Below are 26,562 nucleotides of genomic sequence, written 5' to 3' on the forward strand. Positions count from 1 at the left end.
TATTTTTTAAGATTTTATTTATTTGACAGAGAGAGAGAGCACAAGTAGGCAGAGTGGCAGGCAGAGAGAGAGGGAGAAGCAGGCTCCCTGACGCGGGGCCTGACTGGGATCACGACCCGAGCCGAAGGCAGACGCTCAACCGACTGAGCCACCCAGGCACCCCAAGCATGGGTAATTTTAGAACTCCAATTAAAATAATGTTCTTAAGCCTACAAAATAAGCAAATCTAAAGCTTAACGTCCAGGACTTTCCATACATCAAGAAACTAGTAATTGAACAATTACAATAATTGATTAAAATAATATGATCAGTAGATGTCCAAGAGGATTTAACCATTTTCTTCTAGTTTTAAGCTCACACTAAGCTTCTACTACCCATTTTATTCACTTAAATTATCTCCTCTACTAGCATTAATTAATTCATAAGCAAAGAAGCAAAAGCCACAAAAGTCAAATTTTATTTCATTAACTTAAATGCTGAAGAAAATGTGTATTTCAAATCTTTAATTAAACTCATTTATTTGAAACATGTTTACACACAGGACAGATACAGGATTTCAAGTAACTTATGGCAGAGTCCATTGTCCATTTAAAAATATGCTTCTTTCTTCCACAAAAACTCTGTGTTGAAAGGCAAAAAAATTTTCTTTTATACTACATAAAAGCTAGATGCAAACTTCTGATGTATATTTATTTCACTGTCAACTCTGATGCTGAAGCTGGGAGGCAGAGATGTCCATAGTTCGGTTAAATGATGCAAATAAAAAGCTTCCATTTCTCTGAGATATAAATTAGAAGCCTTCATTCACTGTCTATCACAGTAGTACCCCAGACTTGACTGACTCATATCCGGTCACTTCTTCTTCTTTCCTTTCCCTTTTTTACTTCCCTCTCCTTGCTGAAGACTTTGGTCACCACCTCCTATTTTTTGTGTCCTTGTTTTTAGTTTGGGTATCATTTCTGCTACATACAACATTACTGACTTACCTAGGAACAAGAAGTTAGGCTTAGTGTACAATCTAAGGAATAAGACAAACAAGCTCATTAACTTGAAAATCACATCAGGAAAATGACAAGGATTTAAAAAAAACAAAACAAAACAAAAAAACACTACGAAGACATGACTTACTCAAGTGGGAGCTTTCCTGGAGAAAATGTGCTAAGAACAATACTGAAATATTTAACTGAACAAAATCAAAACTTAAAACACTTTATTTGAAACACAAATTCTGGTCCTGGTTCTGTAACTGACTTCAAGATCAAAGGAGAGTAAGTCTAAATACAACAATCTGGAAACAGAGTCAGGATATCATTATATCTTAAGCTAAAGAAACACAGGGCCGCTCAATCTTATAACAAAAAAACAATGTTATCAAGCTACAAAAGATATTACTCACGTGCCCAGATGATTTAATGTGTGCAGGTACCCTGCTCTGTGCACTACTACCTCCTCCAGATCTAGTAGCTACTTTCAACACACGGAGCCCCTTAGTTTTTCCCTTTTTACTTTCTTACTTTTTTCTTACTGGAAACTGGGAGCAACATTTTTCAACTGTAATTTTTACTTACAGTTTATTTACTGGTCAAGTTAAAAGTTTTTTGTCTCTTGATTTGTCTTTTGACTTTTTTTTTTTTTGAGATTTTATTTATTTATTTGAGAGAGTGAGAGAGCGAGAGCAAGCACAAGTGGAGGAGGGGGTAGAGGGAGAGAGAGAAGCAGACTCCCCCCTAACCAGGAAACCGGAGACAGGGCTCGATCCCAGGATCCTATGATCATGACCTGAGCTAAAGGAAGATGCTTAACCAACTGAGCCATCCAGGCTTCCCTGTCTTTTGACTTTTAAGAAATAGTAAAGGAAGATGTCCAAGAGAAGAAGAAATACACCGTAACATACTACCTGTTACTCCAGAGTCAAAATCTTGTTTCTAGAAATATCTACCAATCTGGACAGGTTTTAGCATAGAAAAACCAATCTAGGGATGCCTGGGTGGTTCAGTCAGTTAAGTGTCTGCCTTCAGTTCAGGTCATGATTCCAGGGTCCTGGGATCGAGTCCCACACCAGGCTCCTTGCTCAGCGGGGAGCCTGCTTCTCCCTCTGCCTGCTGTTCCCCCTGCTTGTGCTCTCTCGCTCTGACATAATGAATAAATAAAATCTTTAAAAAAAAAGAAAAACCAATGTATTTTAATTTAGCGGACACTGGGTGGCTGTTGATTCAGTGTCTGCCTTTGGCTCAGGTCATGATCTCAGGATCCTGGGATCGAGCCCCGCACTGGGCTCCCTGCTCAGCGGGAAGCCTGCTTCTCCCTCTGCCTGCCATTCCCCCTGCTTGTGCTCACTCTCTCTTTCTGACAAACAAACAAACAAACAAATAAATAAATAAATACCATTTAGTTGTCAGCTTGGGGTTATTGTGACAAGAAAAAAAATAACAGTTCCATTTAAAAAATTATAGTTTTTAGAAATAAAGAATTCAGAAAAGAATCATGTGCATCTTCCCCAAACCCAGAATTAATTATTTTGCAATACTGATATTTGGTTACTGTTGTTTTTTTTAAGAAATAAAACACTAGAGATAATGTTAGTCTTCTCTGACCACCATTCCTGTGCCCCACTCCCCACTCCCTGCTCATCATTAGGTTACCTACTATTTTAAGACTGGGGTTTTCTTCCAGTCCATTAAATAAAATTTACATATATAATATCAATAAACAATATTACATATACATCAATAAACAGTAACATTTTGTATTTAAATGTACCGAAGTGGTACCACACTATGCATTTCTTCTGCTGTTTTCACTCAGTATGGCTTTTAGATTAATGATAGAAATTATTAACAGGCCTCAAAGGCCTCTAGGATCTGAAATGGCAATTAACATCTGACCACTCAATAATTCTACACTCTTAACCTGAGAGTAATGACAGACTTCCAGAGGTTTATAAGAAGTTCACAAAACAAATTTTTTGGACAAACGATTAGGTTTCATCACATTCTCAGAGGTCCCTAGCTTAAAAGGCGTGAGAACCACTGTTTTCCTCTCCTCAGCAGTAGTCCTTTCCTAAATTCATCTGCAGAATGCAAATTATTATTTTTATCTTTCAAAGGGGTCAGTTTTAGAATGTTTTTTGCAGAGTAGAGGAATACCCTGTTGCCAAACTTTATTTGTTCATTTTTTAAAAAAGCTTACGTGATGGGAACTGTACGAGACAGAGGCTGCCGTCTTCCTGTTTGAGCTGGACCCGAACTCTGCCCCTGTACTGAACATCACGATTCCACTCTCTAGAGTACATTTTATTTTTCTAACACAAAAAACAAAAAAACACACAAAAAAACAGGCTTTAAAAAGTTGTTACATCAATGAGATTCAGTAGGAAAAATAGTGAAGAAAGAACCCTCTTACCTCAAGGAATACATTAAGTCCAACTGCTGAGCACACATCTTGAATCTCAGTAGCTGTAGGATTTTCAACAGCCTGAACAGTTAAAAACAAAAACACTAAATAGCTTACCTTCAGTGGATGCTACTATATTGTTGTGTAAATCATTTCAAATATGAGGATGACAACAGTTATCAAAACCTTAGATTTCCCTTGTCACTAGGTATGGTTGTTTCCACTGTAATTTTTAAAAGTACAGGAATAACACTGATTCATACTTGTGTGTCCATCTCCCTTTCAACAGAACATACACTTCACAAAGGCAGGGACTGTTCTGTTTATCTGTATATTCCCAAGTACCTGGAATGATGCCTGGAACATAGTAGGTGCTCAATGAATACTGACTAAACAACTATTATAGATACAACCACTTTAGAAAATTGTTTGGTAGTATCCACTAAAGCTAAACATATGCATTCTTTATGGCTCTGCAATTCCACTTCTACGTACATATCCAAGAACAATACAAAAATATGTTTCCTATGCGGCACCTGGGTGGCTCAGTTGTTAAGTGTCTGCCTTCGGCTCAGGTCATGATCCCAGGGTCCTGGGATCGAGCCCCGCATCGGGCTCCTTACTTGGCAGAAAGCCTGCTTCTCCCTCTCCCTCTGCCCCTGCTTGTGTTCCCTCTCTCACGGTCTTTCTCTCTGTCAAATAAATAAATTAAAAAAAAAATACATGTTTCCTAGAAGAAAAACTCAAGAACGTTGACAGCAGTAATATATATAACAGCCTCAAAGTAGAAACAACCCAATTATCCATCAATGGTAGGATGGACTGTGATACATTTATACAATTCAGTACGACAGAGCAGTGGTTTTCAGCAAGGCAATTCCGCCCCATGACATTTAGCAATGTTAGGAGACATTTCTAATTGTCACAGGAGTCAGGTAAGGCACTGGTATCTCGTGGGCAGAGGCTGAAGATGCTGCTAAACAACCTCAAATGCACACACCAGCCCTGATAACAAAGAATTATCTGGCTCAAAATGTCAATGGTGCTGCTGTTGAGAAACCCTGCTACAGAGCAATGAGAATTAACAAACTACACTAACAAATGTGAATAAATTTAAGCTTAAAGTTCAGTGAAAAAAGACAGATACAAAAGTACATAGTGTATAATGCCTTTTAAATAAAGTTTAAAAACAAGCAAAAGTAATCTATTGCGTTGGAAGTCAGGATACGGTTATCCTTGTGTGTGAGTCTACGTGGTGGGGGAAGTGACTGTGAGGAGACAAAGGAATCTTCCTGTGTGCTGATCGAGCTTTCTTTTTTTAATTCGGTTGCTTGGTTACCCATGTGTATTCTGTTTGTAAAGGTTAATCAAGATAGACACTTAAGACTTATGTATACTTCTGTGTGTATGCTGTACACCAATAAAGTTAAAAACAATTCAGTTATTCTCCAAATTATGTGAGAGCTTGCTACCAGAGGCCTCTGTCACAGTGGCTTGATGTCAGGCATTTTCCTGAATGAGTGCTACCCTGGGGCAGCAGAGGAGACTTTCCTTTAGATATATTTAAACAGCAAAATGGGAGACATTAAATAACACAAAAATAATGCACTGCTTTAGGCCAAGTTACCTTGAATCTGTTGTTAGATTACAAAATATAAGTAACTCTTAAAAAACAGAATATGACATCAATTTTGAAAATAAAAAGCTACAGGGGCACCTGGGTGGCTCAGTCATTAAGCATCTGCCTTCAGCTCAGGTCATGGTCCCAGGGTCCTGGGATCGAGCCCCGCATTGGGCTCCCTGCTCAGTGGGAAGCCTGCTTCTCCCTCTCCCACTCCCCCTGCTTGTGTTCCCTCTCTCACTGTGTCTCTGTCAAATAAATAAATAAAATCTTAAAAAATAATAAATAAAAAGCTACAAAGACCCTTCACTTGGCATTAGGCACGTTCCAAACAAGTCACCACGCCAACTGAGAACTTGAATTTTCCCATTCAAACAGCACAAGGGAGAAATCATATTTTTTTCAAACTATAACACCTACTTTTTAGAAGTATTAATTTTAAACTTTACCCCTCAAAAAAAAAAGATTATGGACATAAACTATAGAACTCAACACATCTAAATTCTCTGCAAGTCTTGGGGCACCTGGGTGGTTCAGTCTGTTAATAACCAGACTCTGTTTTTTTTTTTTTTAAAGATTTTATTTATTCATGAGAGACAGACTGAGAGAGAGAGGCAGAGGGAGAGGGAGAAGCACCCAATGAGGGACTCGATCCCAGGACGCTGGGATCATGACCCAAGCCAAAGACAAATGCTCAACCGACTGAGCCACCCAGGCGCCCAAGGATCGGACTCTTGATTTCAGCTCAGCTCATGATCTCTGGGTGGTGGGATGGAGCCGCTCAATGGGGAGTCTGCTTGGGATTCTCTCTCTCTCCCTCTCCCCCCATCCCTGCCCCCCTCTTTCTCTCTCTCAAATAAACAAATCTTAAAATAAATTCTCCGCAAGTCTTGTTTAATAACTCAACTGCATTCTGGAGTTGAGTTATATAATATCATATAATGCTACAGTTTCCTTTATTATAAGGCCAAGACTGTCATAACCTTGGTTTAAAAAACAACAGGCAAACCCTACCTTACTTATGGGGATTCGCCTCCCCTCCGCGATGGTCTTCTTGTTATTTAAATAAGCAGGATAGATACAAATGAACCTGCCACAGAAGGAAGCACAGCTAGTATTACTAGAGCAGTATTGCCAAAATTTCATGCATTCTTTCATCATCAGGATCGCCAGCACGCCTATTATTTACTTAATATTTTTTCTTTAAATTGCCTCCCCTGTACTTAACTTACTTAAAAAGCAAACTTTAGTTTACTACCCCAGATGGAAAATAACATCACTTATTAGAGAAGGTTTAAAACCAAACCAAAACAATGCCTTCACCGTTCAGTTAGACACAGCTGGCTATCAAGTTCCTGTGGGTGGAGCCTGCTCTCAGAAACCACGCCATCAGAAGTATCAGAACACTTGGAAAAACCCAAACGTGCCTTTCTGAACGTAACAATGAAAAGAACACATTTCTCACTTTGTGAGTCTGTTATTTAATGTCCTGTCCACGTAGCACCCAAAGTCCTTTGTCTCAGGTGCAGGCAGACAGTGAGCTCTCTACAGTCGGAATTTCGGGGACACTACGAAAAGCCTGGAGCTGCTGGGCACCCGGAGGAACCAACACCTGGGAAGAGGCCCGGAGCCTGGGGCCGGAGCCAAGCTCCACCCTCCAGCCTTTCTCGGGGATGGGGAGGGCGGTGCAGCACCCCTTCTCAGGACCCACCTGTCCTGGTCGGCCGGGGACCGAGCGGCGGCACAAGCCATCTTCACCCAGGCCCGCAGAGAGCCCACCCAAGACCTCCCGGGAAACGACCGCCCGGAACTCGGTTCTGAGATTTCGCGGACAACTCCGGCTTCCGGCGGAAGTCCTGCCCACCGACGCGCCTACGCGTCCGTGGCTTTTCGCCGATCGTTTGTTCCGGCATCTGTCGCTCGGCGCCAGCGTCGCTAGTTTCTGACGTGGCGTTAGAACCTCTCCTCTCGCGAGAGGATCCACGAAAGCGTCAAATTCCTTCTCAAATCTTGTCAAAAGTTTTAAGAGTCTACGCTGTCGCGGAAATCGGGTTACGTTTTTACGGTCCTTCACGTCCAATTTCACACTGAGTTTGAATGGTGTTAGCTACCCTCACCCTTAGGTGAAGGCTCTATACCGCGGGTGATCTGTCTACACAGATCCGAGCAGGCAAGGAAATGCCTTTTAGGTTTAATCTTTATCTGCTTCTGGGCCCCACAGCTTGCTTTCAACTTGGCAAATAAGGGTTTTATAGTGGTGAAACAAGAAAAATTACTGGTGCTGTTTCAGTGAGCTGTGTAAATGTTAGAAATTTGACCATACACCTTTTTAAACTTCAGAAGATCACCTTCTACCCTATAATTCATTATTTTTTGCATACCTTAGGTTAATTGCAAAGCACTATTTCAGCATTTGCGTTCATCAACAGAACACACCTTCACTCCTGTTTTAGTAGTGGTTGCTTATTCCACACCAACAAAGGCACTTTTCATAAAACCGGGCTAGGTAAGATAAATGTTTAATATTACAGATGAAAAAACAAACTAGACAAACACCCCCCTCACCCCCACCCCCAAAAGCTTGAGTCTCACTGAAGTTAGGTAATTTGCCAATTCAGGCTAATGATGGCTGAGTATAGATATCCAGCTGGTCCGTCTGGAAGCCCCTGACTTTTCTCCATCCCCTCAATCCCTGCCTTTCAGTCATCCTTGTAGTTTCTTAGTACCAGATTAGTTTGGTGCTGATTTAAATACGTAAGTCTTACTTCTTAAAGTATACATGATTCCTGTAAAAAGAGCTTCATGCAATGACCAACAAAACAGAACAGGGTTGAAATGAAACTAAGCTTTAAAATACCTAGTTTGCCTGCTTTAGGATTTTGCTTTTATACTTTAGTTCCATCATAAAAACTCAAATACTTCTTTTCAGAAAATCAACATTTTACATATACATATGGAAAAAGTGGGAATGAACAAGGTAGTCTGAGGTTAAATATATGCAGTAGCCTATTTACCATAGGGTTTTCTTAGACCTACGTAATTGCAGACAAAAAACCCAATATTAAAGTTGGTTATATTTCCTGGCTCATAAACACTAAGGGAGTTAATGATGGAGCTGATATTTTTGAGTGTCATTGTATGCTAGATTCATAACTTCTATTTAACTCTACGCTATTGTTGAAATATCCTACAAGGAAAAGATGGTGGGAAGGGAGACAGCAATATTGTTACTGCACTGATGATTAAAGAAACAGTAAGTGAATACAAAGTTTTAAAATGCTAATGCTTGTGGAAAAGCAAGCATTAGCAAGCAAAAGGTTGGTTTAAAGGGGAATGAATTTGGACGTGGAAATGAAAATGATGAAAGGGCTTTAGAGATTGAGGCATTGGTTTTCAAATCTAATTTTTATCAAACTGTCTTCCTTTTCCTTATTTAGATGTGCCACTAAATCCAGCCTGTCAACCTTGGTTGAGGCTTCTGGGTAGGGGTGGGGTGGAAAGAGAAGACCAAGGTGGGCAAGAGAAGTTTTCCAAAATAGTTGAATAAGAATTGGAAGAAGGAGGAAGAAAGGGATGAAAGAAGAGGTGTGATATATATGTGTGTGTGGGCAGGAGGGGACTGGCAGAGATGTAAGTAAGATGATCTGTGAGCTTTGACAGAAAAAGTGATAAGGGGAAGAAATGGTGAATTAGATAATATCTGTGCTACAAATCACCTGATGGCTTCTATTGCATCCAACAAGGACATTTTGAGAAGCTGTGTCAGCTACTCTGAGAAGTGTTAGGGATACAGATAAAAATAATAAAATAACTCTTGCTCAAGTTTCTCACAAGTCTAAGGGGTGAGACTGTTAGGCAGACATGTATACCAGGGCTATCCAAGCCTGCACTGAGTCCATGAGAGTACTCAGGCACGCTTGGGTATGGCTAACTCATGGTTTGGTCTGCCTGTTTCACTTGTGTATTATGATGTAACAAAACACCCTAAAACTTAGTGCTTTAAAACAACAACTTATTTGCTAACAAAACTGTAGTTTGGGTAGAGCTCAGCTGGAACAGCTTATCCCTATTCTATATGGCATCTGCTGGAGCTAGAAAGTCCTAAGTGACTTCTTCACTTCTATATCTCTGCCTCAGCTGGTATGGCTGGAACAGCTGAAGGTTGGCCGGTACCTTCCTCTTTCTGTGGTGTAGCCTTTCCATATGGCTACGCTGAACTTTGACAAAGGCTCTCTCCTTGGTGCACCTGGGTGGTTCAGTTGGTTAAGTGTCTGCCTTTGGCTCAGGTCTTGATCTCAGGATCCTGGGATCAAGTCCGGTGTAGGGTTCCCTGCTCAGCGGGAAGCCTGCTTCTCCCTCTTCCTTTGCCCATACCCCTGCTTGTGCTCTCTCTCTCTCAAAAAAATACATAAAAATCTTAAAAAAAAAAAAAAAAAAAGGCTCACTACTTGACCAAACCTTAGGTAGGATCCTCTGAGCTCTTGTCTTGACTAGGCCTTGACCTTGGCCCATGCTCTATCTTCTGCCTGCTAGCCCAATTTTAGCAAGAATACTGCTACATTAGGTATATTTGTTAGGGTTCTCCAGGGGGGCAGAACTATAGTATATATATAGATATATGAGATTATTATAGGAATTGGCTCACACCATTATGGAGGCTGCACTATGCCACAATATGCTATCTGAAAGCTGGAGAACCAGGAAAGCTGATGGTATAAATCAATCTGAGTCCAAAAGCCTGAGAACCAGGAGAGCTGATGGTGTAAGTCCAAGAGTTAAGATATCTGAGAACTAGGAGATCAGATATTGGAGGGCAGGAGATGGAGGTCCCAGTTCAAGAAGAGAGAGAAAAATTTGCTCTTCCTCTACCTTTTTGTTCTATTTGGACTCTCAACAGATTAGATGATGCCTGACCATATTGGTGAAGGCAGATATTCTTTACTCAGTCTTCTGATTAAATGCTAATCTCTTCTAGAAACAAATTCACAGGCACACCCTGAAATGTTTTAACAGCTATCTGGGCATCCCTTAGCCCAGTTAATTTGACACAGAAAATTAACCATCACAGTAAATGTGGTGAGTGTCCCCCCTTACCCTTGTTATCTGATCACCCTCAATATCTGATCAAATTCCTCATTCCCCATCTCTGATATGTAAGTCCTTGGCCTGTCTTCAACAAGAATTTACCCTTAGTAATTATCTATCTACTCATGCCCTCATTCTGTTCTTTGGTTATGAATCTCCAACTGTCTTTGCTGCATTTGGAGTTGAGCTGATCCCTCTCCTCTACTGCAATATCCCTATTGCAATAGTCTTGAATAAAGTCTTCCTTACCATTTTACCAAGTGTCAGAATAACTTTTTCTTTAGCAACTTCTTCATAGCATGGTAATTTCAGAACTTCCTACATGGTGGCTGGCTCCCTGCAGATCACACTGTAGAAGCTACCAGGCCTTTTTAATGCCAGGTCTTGTAACTTCCTCTACATTTTACTGGTCAAAGCAGTCACAGGGCCAGCTCAGTAACAGGCTCATATTGTGAAAAAGCATGTGGAATGGCAGATACTATGCCATCTTTGAAAATATTATCTACTATAATGTCAGAAGTCAATCTTTCTTTTTTCTTTCTTTTCTTTTTTTTTCTTTCTGTTCTTTCTCTCTCCTTCCTTCCTTCCTTCCTTTTTTTCTTTCTTTCTTCTTTCCTTTCTTTCTTTCTTTTCTCTTTTCTTTCTTCCTTTCTTCCATTCCTCCTTCCTTCCTCCCTCCCTCCCTCCCTCTCTCCCCCTCTTACCCCCTGTCTCCCTCTCTATTTTCTTTTCTCTTTTCTTGTCTTGTCCTGTCTTTTTTCTTTTCTTTCATAGACTCCATGCCCAGCATGGAGTCAAATGCAGGGTTTGAACTCAAACCCTGAGATCAAGACCTGAGCTGAAATCAAGAGTCGGACACTTAACCAACTGAGTCATCCAGGCACCCCAAAAAGTCAATTTCTACAGAAGACAGAATTTACCCTAGGATAACTAAAAGTTAAGTACACCAACCCGACCTAATGACAGAGCTTTCACTGTCCAGGGGAAAATACAGAGCACAACGTGGTGTTGATGAGTAAGATTTGTCTACATGCCATATCCAGTCTCTGTTAGATTTGTATCTATATCTTGGGATGGGAGAGTAGAGTATAAGGAAAATCTGTTTTAATGAAACTGTTTCATTAAAAATCCTTTAAAGCATTTGAACACAAGCAGTACTGCTTTGGCACTCTTACGGGAAAACGTTGATACCGAAGTGGAAGATAGGTGGTCTTTCCATTTCTAGAGGAATATAGTGCAATGTCTAGACACCAGCAACTGACAGTACAGTCCCCACATAGGCATCACCAAGATTCTGACTGGTGTCAGATGGAGAGGGCCATTTTGGTAAATATGGTTGGTCTGAAGCTGGTGTTCATAACAGTATTATGGCTTGGTTTCTGCCCCTGCAAAGTGAGAGAAAGGAAGTGATACCAGAGCAGCAGTAAGAACAGAGACAACATGAGAACATTTACTGAAGACTCAAGATCAAAAAGATTCAATATCAAAAGACAGAGTTGTGGAAAAAAGACACACAGCTGGACTTATGCCAGTACAATTTCTTTATTTCAAGGATAAAAACAAAACCCTACAAACACCAAGATAGGAAATAAAAGTGATATATAATGGAAACAAAACTAGACTGATAGTTGAACTTCTTAGTAAACAACAGAAGTGTTCTGAGGAAAAAGAATTGTGACCAAAGTTGTGACCCAAATTATCCTTTGTGTGATGGCAAAAGAAAACAAAATTTTTAAAAGATTTTATTTATGAGAGAGAGAGAGAGAGCTTGCACACATGAGCAGGGGGAGGGGAGGGGGAGGGCTAGAGAGACAAGCAGGCTCCTCGCTGAGCAGGGAGCCCGACTCCGACTCCAGCTCGATCCCAGGACCCCGAGATCATGAACTGAGCTGAAGTCAGACATTTAACCGGCTGAGCCACCCAGGTGCCCCAAGAAAACAATTTTAAACAAGCTAGGATTTAGAAAGTATATCCCCAACTTAGCTTTTCTGGAAAAAAGTAACTATTTAAGGACACAGTCTAGTCAAGCCAAATTACATTAACATAATTGAATTGAAGAAAGTGAAAGACATGTAATAGAGAAAACAGTGGACACTTACATATAATTTATACTTAAATTCAAATAATTATTGATAATGTGATGGTAAAGCCAATTGCAATTGTTAAGAAAAGATTCTGAAAATTAAAAACAAGTGAGTACATTAATACTGGAATAGAGAATTTGCAAAGAACTTAGGGTTCCAACTAAAATAGTCAGTTTCTAAAATCATTTTAGCTGCTGCACCACCAGGGTTTTCATAGGACCCTGACTTCTCATTTTGCTGCCTCCTCGTTCTTTTTGTCCTCCCCTATCTCTACTCCTCAGCCCCCTCCCCCCCCCATTGCCTGGGTACCCGGAGAATCCCAAGTTCTTGCCTCTCTTAAGCAAATCTGTGAAATTTTCTCTAACCCTCCTCCCACCTAAATTCCAGGCTTGGCTTTACAGATCCCCAAACCATCAAGGTCCTCAGCTAAAGAAAAGGACCTCTGAGAACCTTCCTTTAACAAAATCCACCCTGCCCTGTCTGGAAGGAAGTTGTGGTTTTAAATGAAAACAGTTCCTTTTGTTTTGTAAAGACCAAGTCATCTGTCAAACACTGAGTCTCACTTGTTCCATGGTTTTTGTCAATATTTTGTAACTTTGATTCACACATTTGATGCTAAGTCGTTTGAAATTTAAAGAAAGTCGTAAGTGATGTTACTCTCCTTTTTCATTGTTTGATGCCTTGTATCCAGAATTATACTGTGTCTGACATAAATTTGCCTTAACTGCTTTCTTTGCATTTGCCTGTGCAAGTTGTACTTTTAGTTTAATTCATTCTTGATCATTTTAGTGTGTCTTTTATTAATGGCATATAGTTGGAGGACTTTTTTACTTGACTCCAATCTGAGAGTCATTATTATATATGTTTAATCCATTTATTGCTATGGTATTACACTGTCATTTTATGCTTCTTTGTGGCTAATTCTCCCTTTATTTCTCCCATTCTTTGATATCTTGATCAAGTATTCTGAATTGTTGTCTTTGGCTAGTGATTTAGGTGGAAAATTTTATTTTTTAACATTGGGGTTACCATTAAAGTAAAAAATTGAATTTGTATTTTTCTAAGTTTAAAAATAAAATAGTATTATTAACACTGCCTACATAAAACTAGAAATTTAGCATGCTTCTCTCCCCTTGTGACTCGTTTCCCAATTTGGGTTAGAGTAATCTGGAATTTAAGATTATGAAAATTATTAAACATTTCATCTTTTCATTTTTATGTAGACATTCATACTGAGATTACCAGATTAACCACAATTATTAACGTATTTATTCAGCTTTAAAAGTTTTATTGCTCAAACTTTGTTTCCTTAATACTTTTCCATTTATTTTAATTGTTTGGGCAGCAGGAATACTATGGTAAAACATATCATGGTTTCTGGTTGCCCAGTGCTTTCAAAATGCCCCTCATGGATTTGGAGAGTTCATGTTTTATGAATCCAGCTTCCTCGATGAAGACCAAAATTTGGACTTTCCCAGACTCTACAGGCATGTGACATAGCCTCTGCCAATCATGTCCACTCAAGCAAGACTTCAGTCCAGAAGTGAGCAGCGTGGGGAAGCAAGTGCCACAAGTAATCTTATTTTATGCCGAGGATAGTCAGATGGTTCTGGCGTTTAGGAGAAGCAAAGGGAAAATCTTTACTGAAGCGGTCTCACAGATGGTTGGGTATCCTTTCTGCTGTTTGGCTTCCAAGAATGATTTTTCTGGCCCTCAAACAGATCCTGAGAGCTACCTAATATTCTTTAAATGAACATCTTATCTTTTAGAGGTCTCGTTAACAGCCGTAAGAATCCTGAGTCATACAACTATTTCAGATAAATTAAATGTTAGTTTGGCTGGTTTCAAAATTCTTAGGTAATATTTCCATTTCCTTCCAAATACTGCACACATTGTTCCATTGTTTCTTTTTTGGCATTTAGTATTGCAGAGAAATCTGATACCAACCTATTTTTTTTTTTTTTTTGGTAGGCAGCTCTCTCTCCCCACAGATGTTTTTAGAAAGTGTTCTTTATCTTTGAAATTAAAAAATTAAGGTGGGTCTAAATGTGGTTTTCTGTTATTTCAAGTTAACTCAGCCTAATGCTACAAGATCTTTCAGTTTGAGCACTCAATCACCAACCAGAAATTTCCTTTGTGTTTATTTCAAGTTGATTGGCTCCGTCTTTTTTTTTTTTTTTTTAAGCCAGGCAAGTCTTTGGTCACTAGCTAGTTGATGATGAGTCTCTTTAAGTCAAGTATCCACCTCTGGTGCAAACAGCTATGGTCAGGGGGAAAGACTGGGTACATGGTTCAGCGACCAACAGTGGGGCTAAGTGTTTAGATTCCAATAGGTGTAGGTGGGCCAGGTAATGCTTGGCCTCATTGTCAATTGTTATTTTTCACTAATGCTGCTTTATATTCAATGGTCACCTTCACCAGTATACACTATGTTGAATATTTTTAATTAAAAAGAAGTACCAATCACATAATTTAGGAAAATAAGTGAATAGTCACAAGAGTGGAGAAAGAATTATCCTGAATATCAGAGAAAAGAAAGTGTATTTAGCACCAAGAACAATATAATACACATAGAACATACAGGTTGAAAGAAGCATCATTGGCCTAACAAAAACCAGGATATAGTTTTATAGACCACAGAACAGTTAAGAGAATGGCAGAAAAATGACCTGGTGTTTACAGGAGTTAAAGTCCATAGTTTTTAACACTATATAGTATTTTAAGGTCAGCATAGTATGAGGGAATTAGAAGTTAAAAAATAATTTATATATTCTATTTCAGCCACCATGACTTTTGAAAAATTGTTTGGTAAATTTTGATGATCTGTCTACTCAAATATTCTTCAGCTCTTGGCAATTTCCTTTTTGCATTTCTAGCACTGTTCTTTTCCTATTTTAGATACAAAGAAACTATGTGATAACATGAATTTAGATATAGTGCAACTAGCTCCCATCCTCAGCAAAAGCTTCATCTTCACTTAACCTTGTGGTAGCATGATCTATATATATATATATTTTTAAAGATTTTATTTATTTATTTGACAGAGAGAGAGACGGTGAGAGAGGGAACACAAGCAGGGAGAGTGGGAGAGGGAGAAGCCGGCTTCCTGCGGAGCAGAGAGCCCAATGTGGGGCTCGATCCCAGGACTCTGGGATCATGACCTGAGCTGAAGGCAGACGCTTAACGGGTGAGCCACCCAGGTGCCCCAGCATGATCTATATTTTATGGAAAAAAAATATTTTGACTTACAGGGCTATTTTTTCCATTTGGGCTTATCTTTCATTATTTCCCTCTCATTAACTTTCCTCTTTGTATCCAAGTAATTTGGAAAGTTTACTCCGAAATACCAATTTGCCACAGTTAATTGTTAATCACTCCCACTGCGTATTAGCAAATCAAGCACATTTTCATCTGAAATAATTCTGAGGACAAAATTATTAGTCTCTTCTGCTATCTTCAGATCTTACTGCAAAGCCAAATTAGGGATTTGCTGAACTTTGCCTTTTCAGTAACTGTTCCAAAGGGAACATGATCCAATCTCTCAAAAAGTCATTGTCTTTAGAATTCATGTCTGCTAAATTTGTCCACTATTGGGAGTGGAGATGGATGGGCTATATCAGATTGTATAGCTTAGTATTCATGCCTAAAGTAGGGGAAAGTTTATTTGTTGGAATACTTTGTCAGATTAAAAGGTCCAGTTGAGAGGAATAGCTACAACTGAAGGCAATCACTCAAGGAGCTTCATTGTAACTTAGGGCAATCAACCTCAAAGTGTGGTTCTCAGACCAGCAGCAAGCATCACCAGAGAACTTGTTAGAATTGCAAATTCTTGGGCCCTACTCAGAATCAGCTTTGGGGTGTGGCCCAGCTATGTCTTAATAAGCACTTCCAGTGACTCAAATGCAGTCTAGTTTGAAAACCACTGCCTTAGGAGTTGTTTGCCGCAATCCAATTTAGTACCTGTGCTGCGGAAGCGAGCACTGTTTGCTGCAGTTCAAAGCTAGATAGAGCACTGCTTCTCTTAACGGGTATCACAACTGTTAATTCCCAACGCTGGGCTCCATATACCATTTTCAACAAGCATAAACTGGGAATATCTGGCCTATCAGTTATGGCAGCACCCTGTGAACTTCTAAAAGTAGAACTGAAATTTGCCCCTTTCCTAATTCAGAGCTATTGTAACAGAAGAGTCTCATCCTACAACTTTTTCCTCAATGGGCAATGTAGACTGACTGGACCTCACAGGACGTGTCGCCTACAGTAATTCCTGAGTTTTCCGGTGTGTGGAAGGCACCCTTTTTAATTTCCAGTATTGATAGTGGTTTTTTTTTCCTTCCTTGGAAAAAGGCAATTTTATTCTAATTGACTAACATCCCATCTCTTTCCATAAAAGTACTTGGAAGTGCACATAAAAACTGGCATGCAGTAATTCAGAAAAATAGAAAATCAGGACCAAAAGAGGAAATATGACCTATATGCACTCGTATCCCTGTTAGAGGAAGCAGCCTTTTAAACTATTATTATTCACAAGCCATTTCATTCAGATAAATGACAAAAATTTAAATGTCGATATATTCCAAAGATCAGTAAATTGGTGTTTGCAAAGTGGTACAGTGGAAAGAGTATGGGCTTTGGAGTATTTACTGGCATTGATAAACACAGGTAAGGGGTAGATAACCACATGTGATTTCAAGGGCATCAAAATAGATGTGCTTACTCCTTCTCAACCCCTTTTCCCAGCATCCCATCATACCTAAATATCTTTTCCCTTCCCCAAATGCAGAGCGCATGACTTTTATCATTAAAAGTAGGCTTCATTTATTCAACAAATATGTGAGCATTTATCATTCTCACCCTCTCATCATTTAGGACAAATTCTGGGAAGACACATTAAATTACCTGTTAATACATGTATCGGTTTATCTCCCTTTCCTTCAAGGAGGATCTCCCTGCTCTGAGAGGAAGGGGGCACCTGAACATGTACCCCACAACTCTACCCACCGAAAACAAAGTTTTCCTTAACGGGCAGGGGTTTTTAAATAGTCTTGAATATCTTAATGGTATTAAATCTAGCTTTGAAGTTCCACGTGATTTGCATTTTCTGAGCATGGCAAAATGCTGATTACAACTGGCTGCTGGAATTTTGCCCTAACATACAGGGTGATAAAAGGTGTTCATTCTGGACGCAGTAGCAACAGAGGGTAGATGAAGGGACAAGACAGTTACATTCCAAGACAGGCTTGGAAGAGACTACTTACACCTAAGAATAATCAATTAATTTTTCAAGTAGAGAATTCTATTAAGATAAAGGAAATATTCTATGTAGGCCTATTATGTTCAACGTCCAGTCCTGTGCTAGGTAGTTCACACTGCTACTACATGAATTTGTTTTGAATCAACTCCAGTGGAATAAGAAAAAATATTAAACACTGGGAGTGCTAACCTAATCTCATTTAAGAAAAGTAAGTTTCAGGAATGGTTAAGTGCCAATGCATGGAATGGTTAAATGCCAACAGTTAGCTTCAGTTGTTTTTATTACAGTAAGAGGAATTTTACTCTTAATGCATAGACTTTGAAGAAAAAATTTATATAAGCTTTTAAAAGAGGCCTTTTTGAAAATTATTAATACAAACAAGAAATAAGACCCTCTAAACAAATACCAATTTCAGTAATAGTTTACATACAGCAATAATTTATTCTGAAATGTTCATTTAGTTTCTGTTGAGACACGATTTATGTCTCATTAATAAAAGAGCAGCCATCTCACCTCAAATACCAGAATATACAACAAGTTACAGCATAGCAAAATTCTACCTACTTTCAGATAAAATCTAGTTCAGGTAAAATAGTTTCATTCAATGTTTTACAGTTACACAGATTTTTTGTTTTTGTTTTGTTTTGAGCACAAAATAGTGTAAATTGTTACACCATAGCTATCTATATGCACATAATGTGACCACAGAACTGTTAATCATTACTTCTGAAATTGAACCATCAGTTTCATTCATGCAGTAAAGCAAAGCAGGCTGGGTTAACTTGTTCATCGGGAACCATATTACTGTGAATTTCACAGCCACATGATTAATTATGATGTTAGATGGACTCACAAGGACTAAAGCAGAATGGTTTTTTGCATAAATACCAATTTCTCCCTGATGTAAGTTTAGTCAGTTTATAATCTAGAAATGATTGAGAACAGCAATATATCATATCCTCTATCTGTAGTGTTATTTTAAGACAAGCAATAATTAAAGGATGATGGGATGGGATGCTACTTAAATACATGTAAAACATACTGTACAAATATACTTGGCTTTACCATTTTCTTCCTAACTATCAAGAGTGCCTCCCAAAATATGACCAGTGAAGACAAAGTATACTATCAAATATGGCTTCCAGAACAAAAACTCTCTAACAATCAAACCTATTTACACAATTTTTCAGTCTTTTAAAGTTTCATTTGAAACAAAATTTCTACATAGCAGTTGCAATTAACACATAATTTTCTGAGTTTCATCATTCCAGCTCTTTTACACAGATGTCACAAGGTAAGACCCAGAATGGCGCTTAGGACTTTGAGTTCCACTGGATTCTGTGCTGTCAGTTTTTGAATCTCGTTTCTTCGTGTTGTTATTCACTGGCGTTGGGATCTGAGATGGCCGGGCTGAAGTGCTATCTGCGCTGCTTTTCCTAGGGCTCGGATTGTAATTAAAAGGAGTCACTCTGGCAGCAACAGTCCCACTAGGTGAACTGTGCTTGCTTGAGCTGCTAGAACTGAATGGTGTACGCTCAGCTACAGAACTTTCATTAGTCTCTGATGCAGGGACAGGATTACTTTGTCCTGGTTTTGCCTCAGTTCCTTTTTGGTCTGGAGCATCTACCTGAATAAAGGAGTTCAGGCGGTTTTCCAAACCCACGGTGCGTCCGGGAGCACTGCCATTACCCACATTTTGTTTTCCCTGATTATCTTTTGCATCTTTAGCGTTTGGATTTCCCTTTTCTGAAACAGTGTCAATCACTGGGGGAGTATTTCCTGTTGGAGACCTTCCGGATCTAGGGTTGTTAATGGGACAGTCCTCAATTCTCACCCAAACATCCTCTGTTTTAGAAACAGCAGGTGCCATTTGATAAATTAGAGTCTTTGATTCAGCACCATTTGCAGCACCTGAGGAAGTGGTCTGAGAGGTACTATTTGTGGGAGAAATCTCACTTTCTTTTATTTTTCTCCATGTTCCTTTTGTGGATACTTGGTTTTCTTTAGTTTGTTTGGTTCCTGAAATAGAGTTCACATGTTTTTCATCCTCACTTTTTGCTTTTTCACTGGATTCTGATGAAGCAGAAAGAATTGAAGATGAACTTCCAGTTCTTCTCCAAGTGCTTACTCGAGGAAGGGATGATGAATGTTTGCTGTGCTCACGTTTCCAGGTTCCTGACCTATTAATTGGAAGTCTAGAAGGACTTTCAGAATGGGAGCGTGCTATATCATGGCGCTTTGCTGGTCTTCCATCATTATACTCTATGGTGGGACTGAGATTAGGTGGGAGTTTTCGCCATCCACCAGACTGAACAGACGAATGTGTGGACAGAGACATATCAGGAAGGGAAGGACTTAAAACTGGAGTCTGTGCCTGGGACCTAGTGGGAGAATCTGGTCTAGAAGATGGAGAAAGAGATTCAAATGAAGCAGATTCCTCCAATTTTCTCCTTAGGGTTGGGCTCGGAGCCTCCTTGATGAAAGTTGACTGGCGTACTAATACGGGTCTCTCTGACCTATCAGATTCACTTCCACTTGATTTAGTTGAAGACATTCTAGAAAGTTCCACCTTCTTATTGGATCCATTGCTATTATTCATCTGATTTAGTCCTTTGGAGGCAGACTCACTTCTTGGGATACTACTGCCATTCTTGGATAAACCCGTTTGTTTGGTAAGGTTTTGTTGGCTCATCTGTCTGCCTGGAGATGTATAGGACATCTTCCCAGAACCCGAGGACTTAGTTGAAGCAGTACTAGGGGATGAAGTCCTTGGCAACTGAGATAATTTGTTAGGAGGACTTATTCCATTTCTACCAGGAGAAATTGAGTTTCGCCCTGGAGACTGCATAGGTCTACTTAATGGTTGTTGGGCAGGTCTTGAAGGAGTGGAATCTCTAGATCCTGATCTAGAAGGCCCTTTATTTGCCCCAACTGGTTGGGATGTCTGCCTGGTTACAGGGCTTAATTCTGACTTCACTGACGGCTTGGCTCCTCTAGGAGAAGTGGTGGCTGTCTGACCTTCGCTAGGGCTTTTGGAGGCTGGAGTCTTAAGGGGTGGGCCTTTTTTAGAAACTGGACTTGTACTTGAAGAGCTATTTCGAACTCCTGGAATATGAATCATTGTCCTGCCTCGAGAGATTGAAGGCATGTTTGCTTGAAGGGGCTGTTTCATTTGGCTTGAAACCTCTGAATTAGATCGAACTTTTCCAGTAATTAAACTTTTATAAACTTTTTTCCCTCCTTTGATTCCTTTATTTTCAGATTCTATCTTTTTAGTTTCCAATGTACTCTTCTCCCCAGGTTTTAGAATTCGTGGGCCCTTATTACTTGTAAAGGGTTTTTCCTCTTGATCAGGTGTAAGATGAAATGGTGATCCCAGAGAGATTCCTGATTTCAGTGAAAGGATGGAATCTGAGTCAGATGAAGCTTGTCTGGATAAACAGGCAGCAGCAGCAGCTTGATGTAAACTACTTACTATGGAATTTGCACCTTCCTGAATAGCTTTCCAATCAAAATTTTCCGAATCTGGGGATAAACCATGTTCTGAATCTGGTCTCTGTATATCTTTCAAATCGAGTGTCAAATCTTCTGCTAATATGCCACTCATATTTCTGGGACTATGCTTTTCATTATCACCCTTGAGTCTTGAAGGCTTTTTCTTTTTCGGCATTGCAGAACTTATACATTCCTGCAACAGGTCATCTTCAGAATCAATACTAAGAGAACTGAGAGAACTGTTTCTCGAGAAACAAACAGGGGTATCTTCAACATGAAATGATTTAGGAGCGTAACCTGATGCCTGAGGTTTACTTGGTTCTCCCTGTGAGTCAGGGGGCTCTGTCTCTTTGATAGGTTCATTTTCTTTGTTATTGTTGTTTTCTTGATCAATGTCACTAAGAGAACTTAGAGAGGAGTTTCGAGAAAAGCACACTGGAGTATTTTCAATAGCAAAATTTTGTAATTTCTCATCAGTTGCTGCTCCTCTGTCTGGTATGTCTTTGGATGACTGTGGAAAAGTGGATTGCTTCTGCAGCATGGATTTAGACTGACCTCGATTTATTGGATGTTTTGTAACAGCCTGTGTCTTATTAGCTGATTGTTGGTTAGAGGTTAGTTCTGTGTGGCTGGTAACTTTAGCTTCTGATTCCTTATTTTCTTTCCCCTTTCTTAATTCAGCCTTTTCCCTGGAAAGGTCGACATCATCATCATCAAAATCTAGAGAACTCAAAGAATCATTTCGTGAAAAACAGTATGGAGTTCCTTCGATAGGTGTGTAGTGATGAGGTGAATCAAAAGTAAAACTTGCTCTGACTCGATCTTCATTATTTGGTAGCTTATCACTGAAGTCCTTGGAATTATTTTTCAAGTTCTGTTTCTTTGAATCTTTGTTGTCTGAGAAAGTTCTTTCAGCATTTAAATTATTTTTTGAGTCTGTGTTTTTTCTTACACGCGTCCTATATTCGGTATTTTGTGGTATAGGTTTTACTGGTGAAGTAGGTTTCTTTTTCTTACCATCTAATTGATTTTTGTTAGCTCCAGATGAAGACATAGATGCTTGCTGGACCTGGTCCATTATCTTTTTCACACGAAAAGGCTTGTGACTTTTTCCTTTGGGCATAGCAGAATTAATGCATTCTGCAAGAATATCACCTTCTTCTGTTTTATTGTCATCCAGCTCAGGTATAGTTACAGACGGGGTTTTTCCTCTTTGAGCCTCATCTGTACATCTGCCTTCAGTAGGAATGGTATCTCGTTTTTCGAATTCACTTGACTGTGCCCCTGTTCTAACCCCTTCTCCAGCAGCTAACTCATTTGGAGGAGATTCTATCGTTAGATCACTTAAAGATGTAGCTGTGGAAAAGTTTATAGGTGTCCCTTCTACACAATATACCCGCGGCATGTCATCTCCTGGTGTAAAACTAACATGCTTTTGCGCTTGTAACCTGTTTTGTGATGGAAGAAGCTTGTACACAGGGAGTTGACTTGGTTTCCTTGCCACAGGTGGAGGTAATTTGGAAGCAGTCTGGGCTGGTTTTTTTGCTTTGCGTGAAGATTTTGTTGGCATGGCAGAAATAATACATTCTTCTAGTATTTCAATATCATCATCATCTGAGTCATCTAACAGATCTTTTTCAGAATCAGTAGGTTTTTCTGTCTCTTTTTCCTGGTTTTCGTTTGCTTCTTCAGGCTGCTCAGATTCAGTTTCATTCCCATTGTCATTTTCCTGAACTGGAGGCATTATTCTTAATTCCACATCTTTCTGTATAAATGGCTCATCGAGGCTCAGAGCACTCAGGCTAGATGAACAAGAAAATCCATCTGGAGTACTTTCTGTGGCAAAATGTAATAGAGTGTCAGCATCTGGAAGAACCTGGACTCTCTGTACCGCAGCGTTTACAGCAGCTTGCTTAGGTCCACTCTCTCTCTTTTCCGCAGCAGGGGCTTTGTTTTTAGGTATCTCTCGCTTAGTTTGAACTGTTTGAGGAGGAGGGGGAGGGGTCTTACTTCTGCTTGGTGGCATGGTTTGTCCAGGGCTATCTGGAAGGTCACTGGGGCTTATGATGCCACTTACCATTCCACTGCAGGGTTCACTTTGAACAGAGCTGGCAATTGAACGACTCTCAAAGCTATCGAGTGAACTGACTGAAGTACATCGGCTAAACATGAGTGGAGTCTCCTGAACATAGTGCTCTGGTGGACTTTTAGGTGTCTGAGCACCACTTTTTGATGGAGATTTGGCCCCTGAAGAAAATTCAACAGCTTTGTGCCTGGTTGATTCTGCAGATAAACCAGAAGCCTGAAGTCTGCTGGATTTGGTTCTAATGTGCTGTGACACTGTTGGAACTTCACTCACAGAATCTTCTGTTGTTCTAGTCCCACTGTTTTCTTTGATTTCTGCTATTTGTAGAGTATTAGCAGAATCTGTTTCCTGTGTTGCCTGATCACATCCTATTTCATCTTCAGCTGATGACAAAGATGATAATGAACTGCAACGTGAGAAACAAATTGGGGTATCCTCTACACAGTATGTCTGTATTGTTTCTTGGTTGATTGAGGGAACTTTGCAGGAGGTGGCTTTTGGGGTCTGACCATTTCTGCTTTGTGCTGAACTTGAATGGTGCTGATTCTGCCTCTTGGCATTAGATGAAGGTGTGGATGTATTCTCACTGCTTGAAGAGATGTGTTCAGTTTTAGTGCTCTGTCCAGATGAATTCTTTGAGAATGAAAATGGTGGTTTCTGTGAAGAAGGAATGTCTGTGGCATATTTTAAACTATAATCAATAGGCTGATCGACATGATGTTTTTCTTCATTATATTTTATGCTATAATTTGTTGGTCTTTCTTCTTCCTCATGTTGCTCTTCCTCGGAGTAACGTTCACTATAGTTGGTTGGCTTATCATCTTCATAGTCATCTTCCTGACACAAAGACTGGTTTACATTTTGATTAATTCCATGATTAGAACCTACTCGATTTGTTTCTGAACCATTGGCTCCTCTTGACCTATATGGGGAAACACATTCCTGCTGTCCAAAATGTGGTTGGAACTTGAGGTGTTTATCATCAGTGCTCTCGGTATATACGGGGTAAGTTGTGGTTTGACTTCTTGATTGTCTTTGCTCACTTTGTTTTATTTCATCTTCTATTATATGTTTGGGTCTTGCCCATCTTTCATTCTGTGAAGGGCTTTGCCTTCCAGAGTTCAACTGCTCATCTGAATATTTAAGACTATAATTTATTGGTGTATCTAGTTCTCCGTCATTGTCATCCATATGATTTGCACTATGTATTTTATGGGCTAGGTCAGCTGGATATTGACCATAGCTGCAAAATTTACTTTCATCATCTTCAGAATAGGATTCAATGGAAGGCTTCATCTGACCTCTTTTACCATAACCATCACTACTACTGACACTATTTAAACTATCATTTGAAGATCTCTTATATTCCAATTTGGCATAAGGCATAGGACATGTCCTAGTTGAATTTTCTGACTTACTGAAGTTGTAAGTGTTTGCATGTGAGTGGGCAGTAGAGCTTCTTCTTAGTGCATTCCTCTCCTCTGTCCCACAATGTAACTCAGTGGTAGACCCAGAACTTCTGTCTTCCTGGGAGGTGTGAATGGCTGATACTTCTTCCATGACTTTGGCAATCTGGGCTGCAGTGGTGGAAATCTGCAAACCTCGCTTTGAAGAAGTGCCTGGATTTTCTGTTGCTGGGTGGTAGCTGCCTAGGCTAATTCCTCGTTCTCTCTCCAAACTTCTATCTTTTTCAGAACGAGAACTGTCTACACTTCCTCTTGATGAAGAAGAGCTGGGCAACACTGTAGTATTTAAATATGGTGAAAGGACAGTCATATTTCCAGTATTAAAATTGTCTGACCTATTATCATCATGTCGATTGGTGTCAAAAACATAGTCACTATAGAGACTTTGTTTGTGTCGTTGCTTATTACGATGAGAGGCCTTGGGACTTAAATTGTCAATATTGTCAAAAGTTTCTGATAAATGCTGAGCATCTAATTCTGCTTCTAGGGCTTTTTGTTTTCTGACATGAAGAGATGGCAAGCTTGAACCAGGAGACATAATATTGGCATCCTTATACTTTGCAGGTCTATTTGCCATGAGATTCCTTAAAGCTGCAGCGCTTCCCATAGCAATCATTTTGTGCTTTGAATGAATGAGGTTCTTGAGCATGCTGACTGCCCCCATGTCCCATAATGCTTCCTGGTCTTTAGGATTTCTTGCTGAGAGATTCCACAAGGTTCCGCAGGCATTACTGACTATTGTCAAACTGTGAGATTTCAAGTGTTGTAATAAGGTTTGCAGGCAGTTGTTCTCTCTTAGGATTTGCCTGAAATAAAATAAGAGATCCCAAAATTAAGGTAAAAATTTCCTTATTATAACAACAAATAAAAGGTTAGAAAACAAATTTAAATCTAAAGATAACTACTAAAACTTATTAATAGGCATAATAAAACTGCCCCAAATTATACTACAAATTTCAAGCATTTCACATCTCCCTTTGTTCCTATTTCATTTAATGTTTATTGTTTAAAAATACTCATCTGTCAGACTAAAAGAAGTAAAAGTGTTAATTTTAATTTGTTCTGCATTTCCTATTCTGACCCAATAGCTTCTTTTTCTTTTTTAAAGATTTTATTTATTTATTTGGCAGAGAGAGAGCACAAGCAGGGGGAGCAGCAGAGGGAGAGGCAGAAGCAGACTCCCCGCTGAGCAGGGAGTCCGACACGGGGCTCGATCCCAGGACTCTGGGCTCATGACCTGAGCCGAAAGCAGATGCTTAATGGACTGAACCACCCAGGTGCCCCTGACCCAATAACTTTTAAAATTTTTCCTGGGGTGCCTGGGTGGCTCAGTCAGTTGAGCATCCAACTCTTGATTACAGCTCAGGTCATGATCTCAGGGTCTTGGGATAGAGCCTTGTGTCAGGCTCCCCACTCAGCAGGGAGTCTGCTTGAGGATACTCTCTCTCTCTCTCTCTCCCTCCACCTCTCCCCCCAACTCACACACTCTCTTTAAAATAATTCCTGAGCAGACACATTTGCTTTATTTACATGGTGACAGAGTTCCCCAATGAATGTATCATAAAATCTTATGCTGAACAGGGACTTTGTGATAACTTAATCTATGGATGGGTTCCACAATGTTGACTGTAAGACATCTTGGAAGAGGTAGAAAAATCGATCGATCGATCTTTATGTAGTCAGGGAGCACACTGTAAGCTCCTAGATTGGCAAACTGACTTAGAATAACCTCTATGCTCCCGATTGATTTTGTGATAATGCCATCCCCCTTAGAAGTGTGCTCTGTCAAACTGTGTGTGTAGTTGTTACCTCTAATGAAATGTTTTGAAAATATAAAGGTAACTATAAAAACAAGGTTGAGAGTTAGCATAATGAACTTCGGGACTTGAAAGAGCTATAGCTTGTTTAATGCACGGTAAACTTAAGTTTAATGATACCATGTGCAGCTTTAGAGGGCTTTAAAACTGATTGGCAAGGGTATACAAGGAGCTTTAACACAACAATCTTCTCTCAGCAGCCCGGCAGACGCCTGAGGGCTTACTGAATTTAAGAGGTCTTCTCTGCATAGCAGAGAGGGC

At 39.7% G+C, this 26,562-nt stretch overlaps 2 protein-coding genes across 13 annotated transcripts in view; both read right to left on the minus strand.

The window, feature by feature from the left end:
- Positions 1 to 438: 438 nt before the first annotated feature.
- On the minus strand, positions 439 to 6,882 carry SRP19 (signal recognition particle 19). Its single transcript, XM_036087361.2, has 5 exons — positions 6,726 to 6,882; positions 6,029 to 6,104; positions 3,403 to 3,474; positions 3,190 to 3,301; positions 439 to 986 (listed from the first exon to the last, which is right to left on the minus strand). The coding sequence occupies exons 1-5, from the start codon at positions 6,764 to 6,766 to the stop codon at positions 853 to 855; spliced, it is 435 nt and encodes a 144-aa protein (XP_035943254.1). The 5' UTR covers positions 6,767 to 6,882; the 3' UTR covers positions 439 to 852.
- A 10,817-nt stretch (positions 6,883 to 17,699) lies between these two features.
- Positions 17,700 to 26,562, minus strand: part of APC (APC regulator of Wnt signaling pathway) — a 130,875-nt gene continuing 122,012 nt past the window's right edge. For all 12 annotated transcript variants that reach the window (XM_036087348.2, XM_036087350.2, XM_036087349.2 and 9 more), the window contains one exon: positions 17,700 to 25,290. In XM_036087348.2, coding sequence (XP_035943241.2) covers positions 18,714 to 25,290 — 6,577 coding nt within the window. In that variant the 3' untranslated portion in view covers positions 17,700 to 18,713. The remainder of the gene's footprint in view (positions 25,291 to 26,562) is intronic.

Source organism: Halichoerus grypus, chromosome 2 (assembly GCF_964656455.1).
Source record: "Halichoerus grypus chromosome 2, mHalGry1.hap1.1, whole genome shotgun sequence".
In the NCBI taxonomy this organism is placed as follows: Eukaryota; Metazoa; Chordata; class Mammalia; order Carnivora; family Phocidae; genus Halichoerus; species Halichoerus grypus.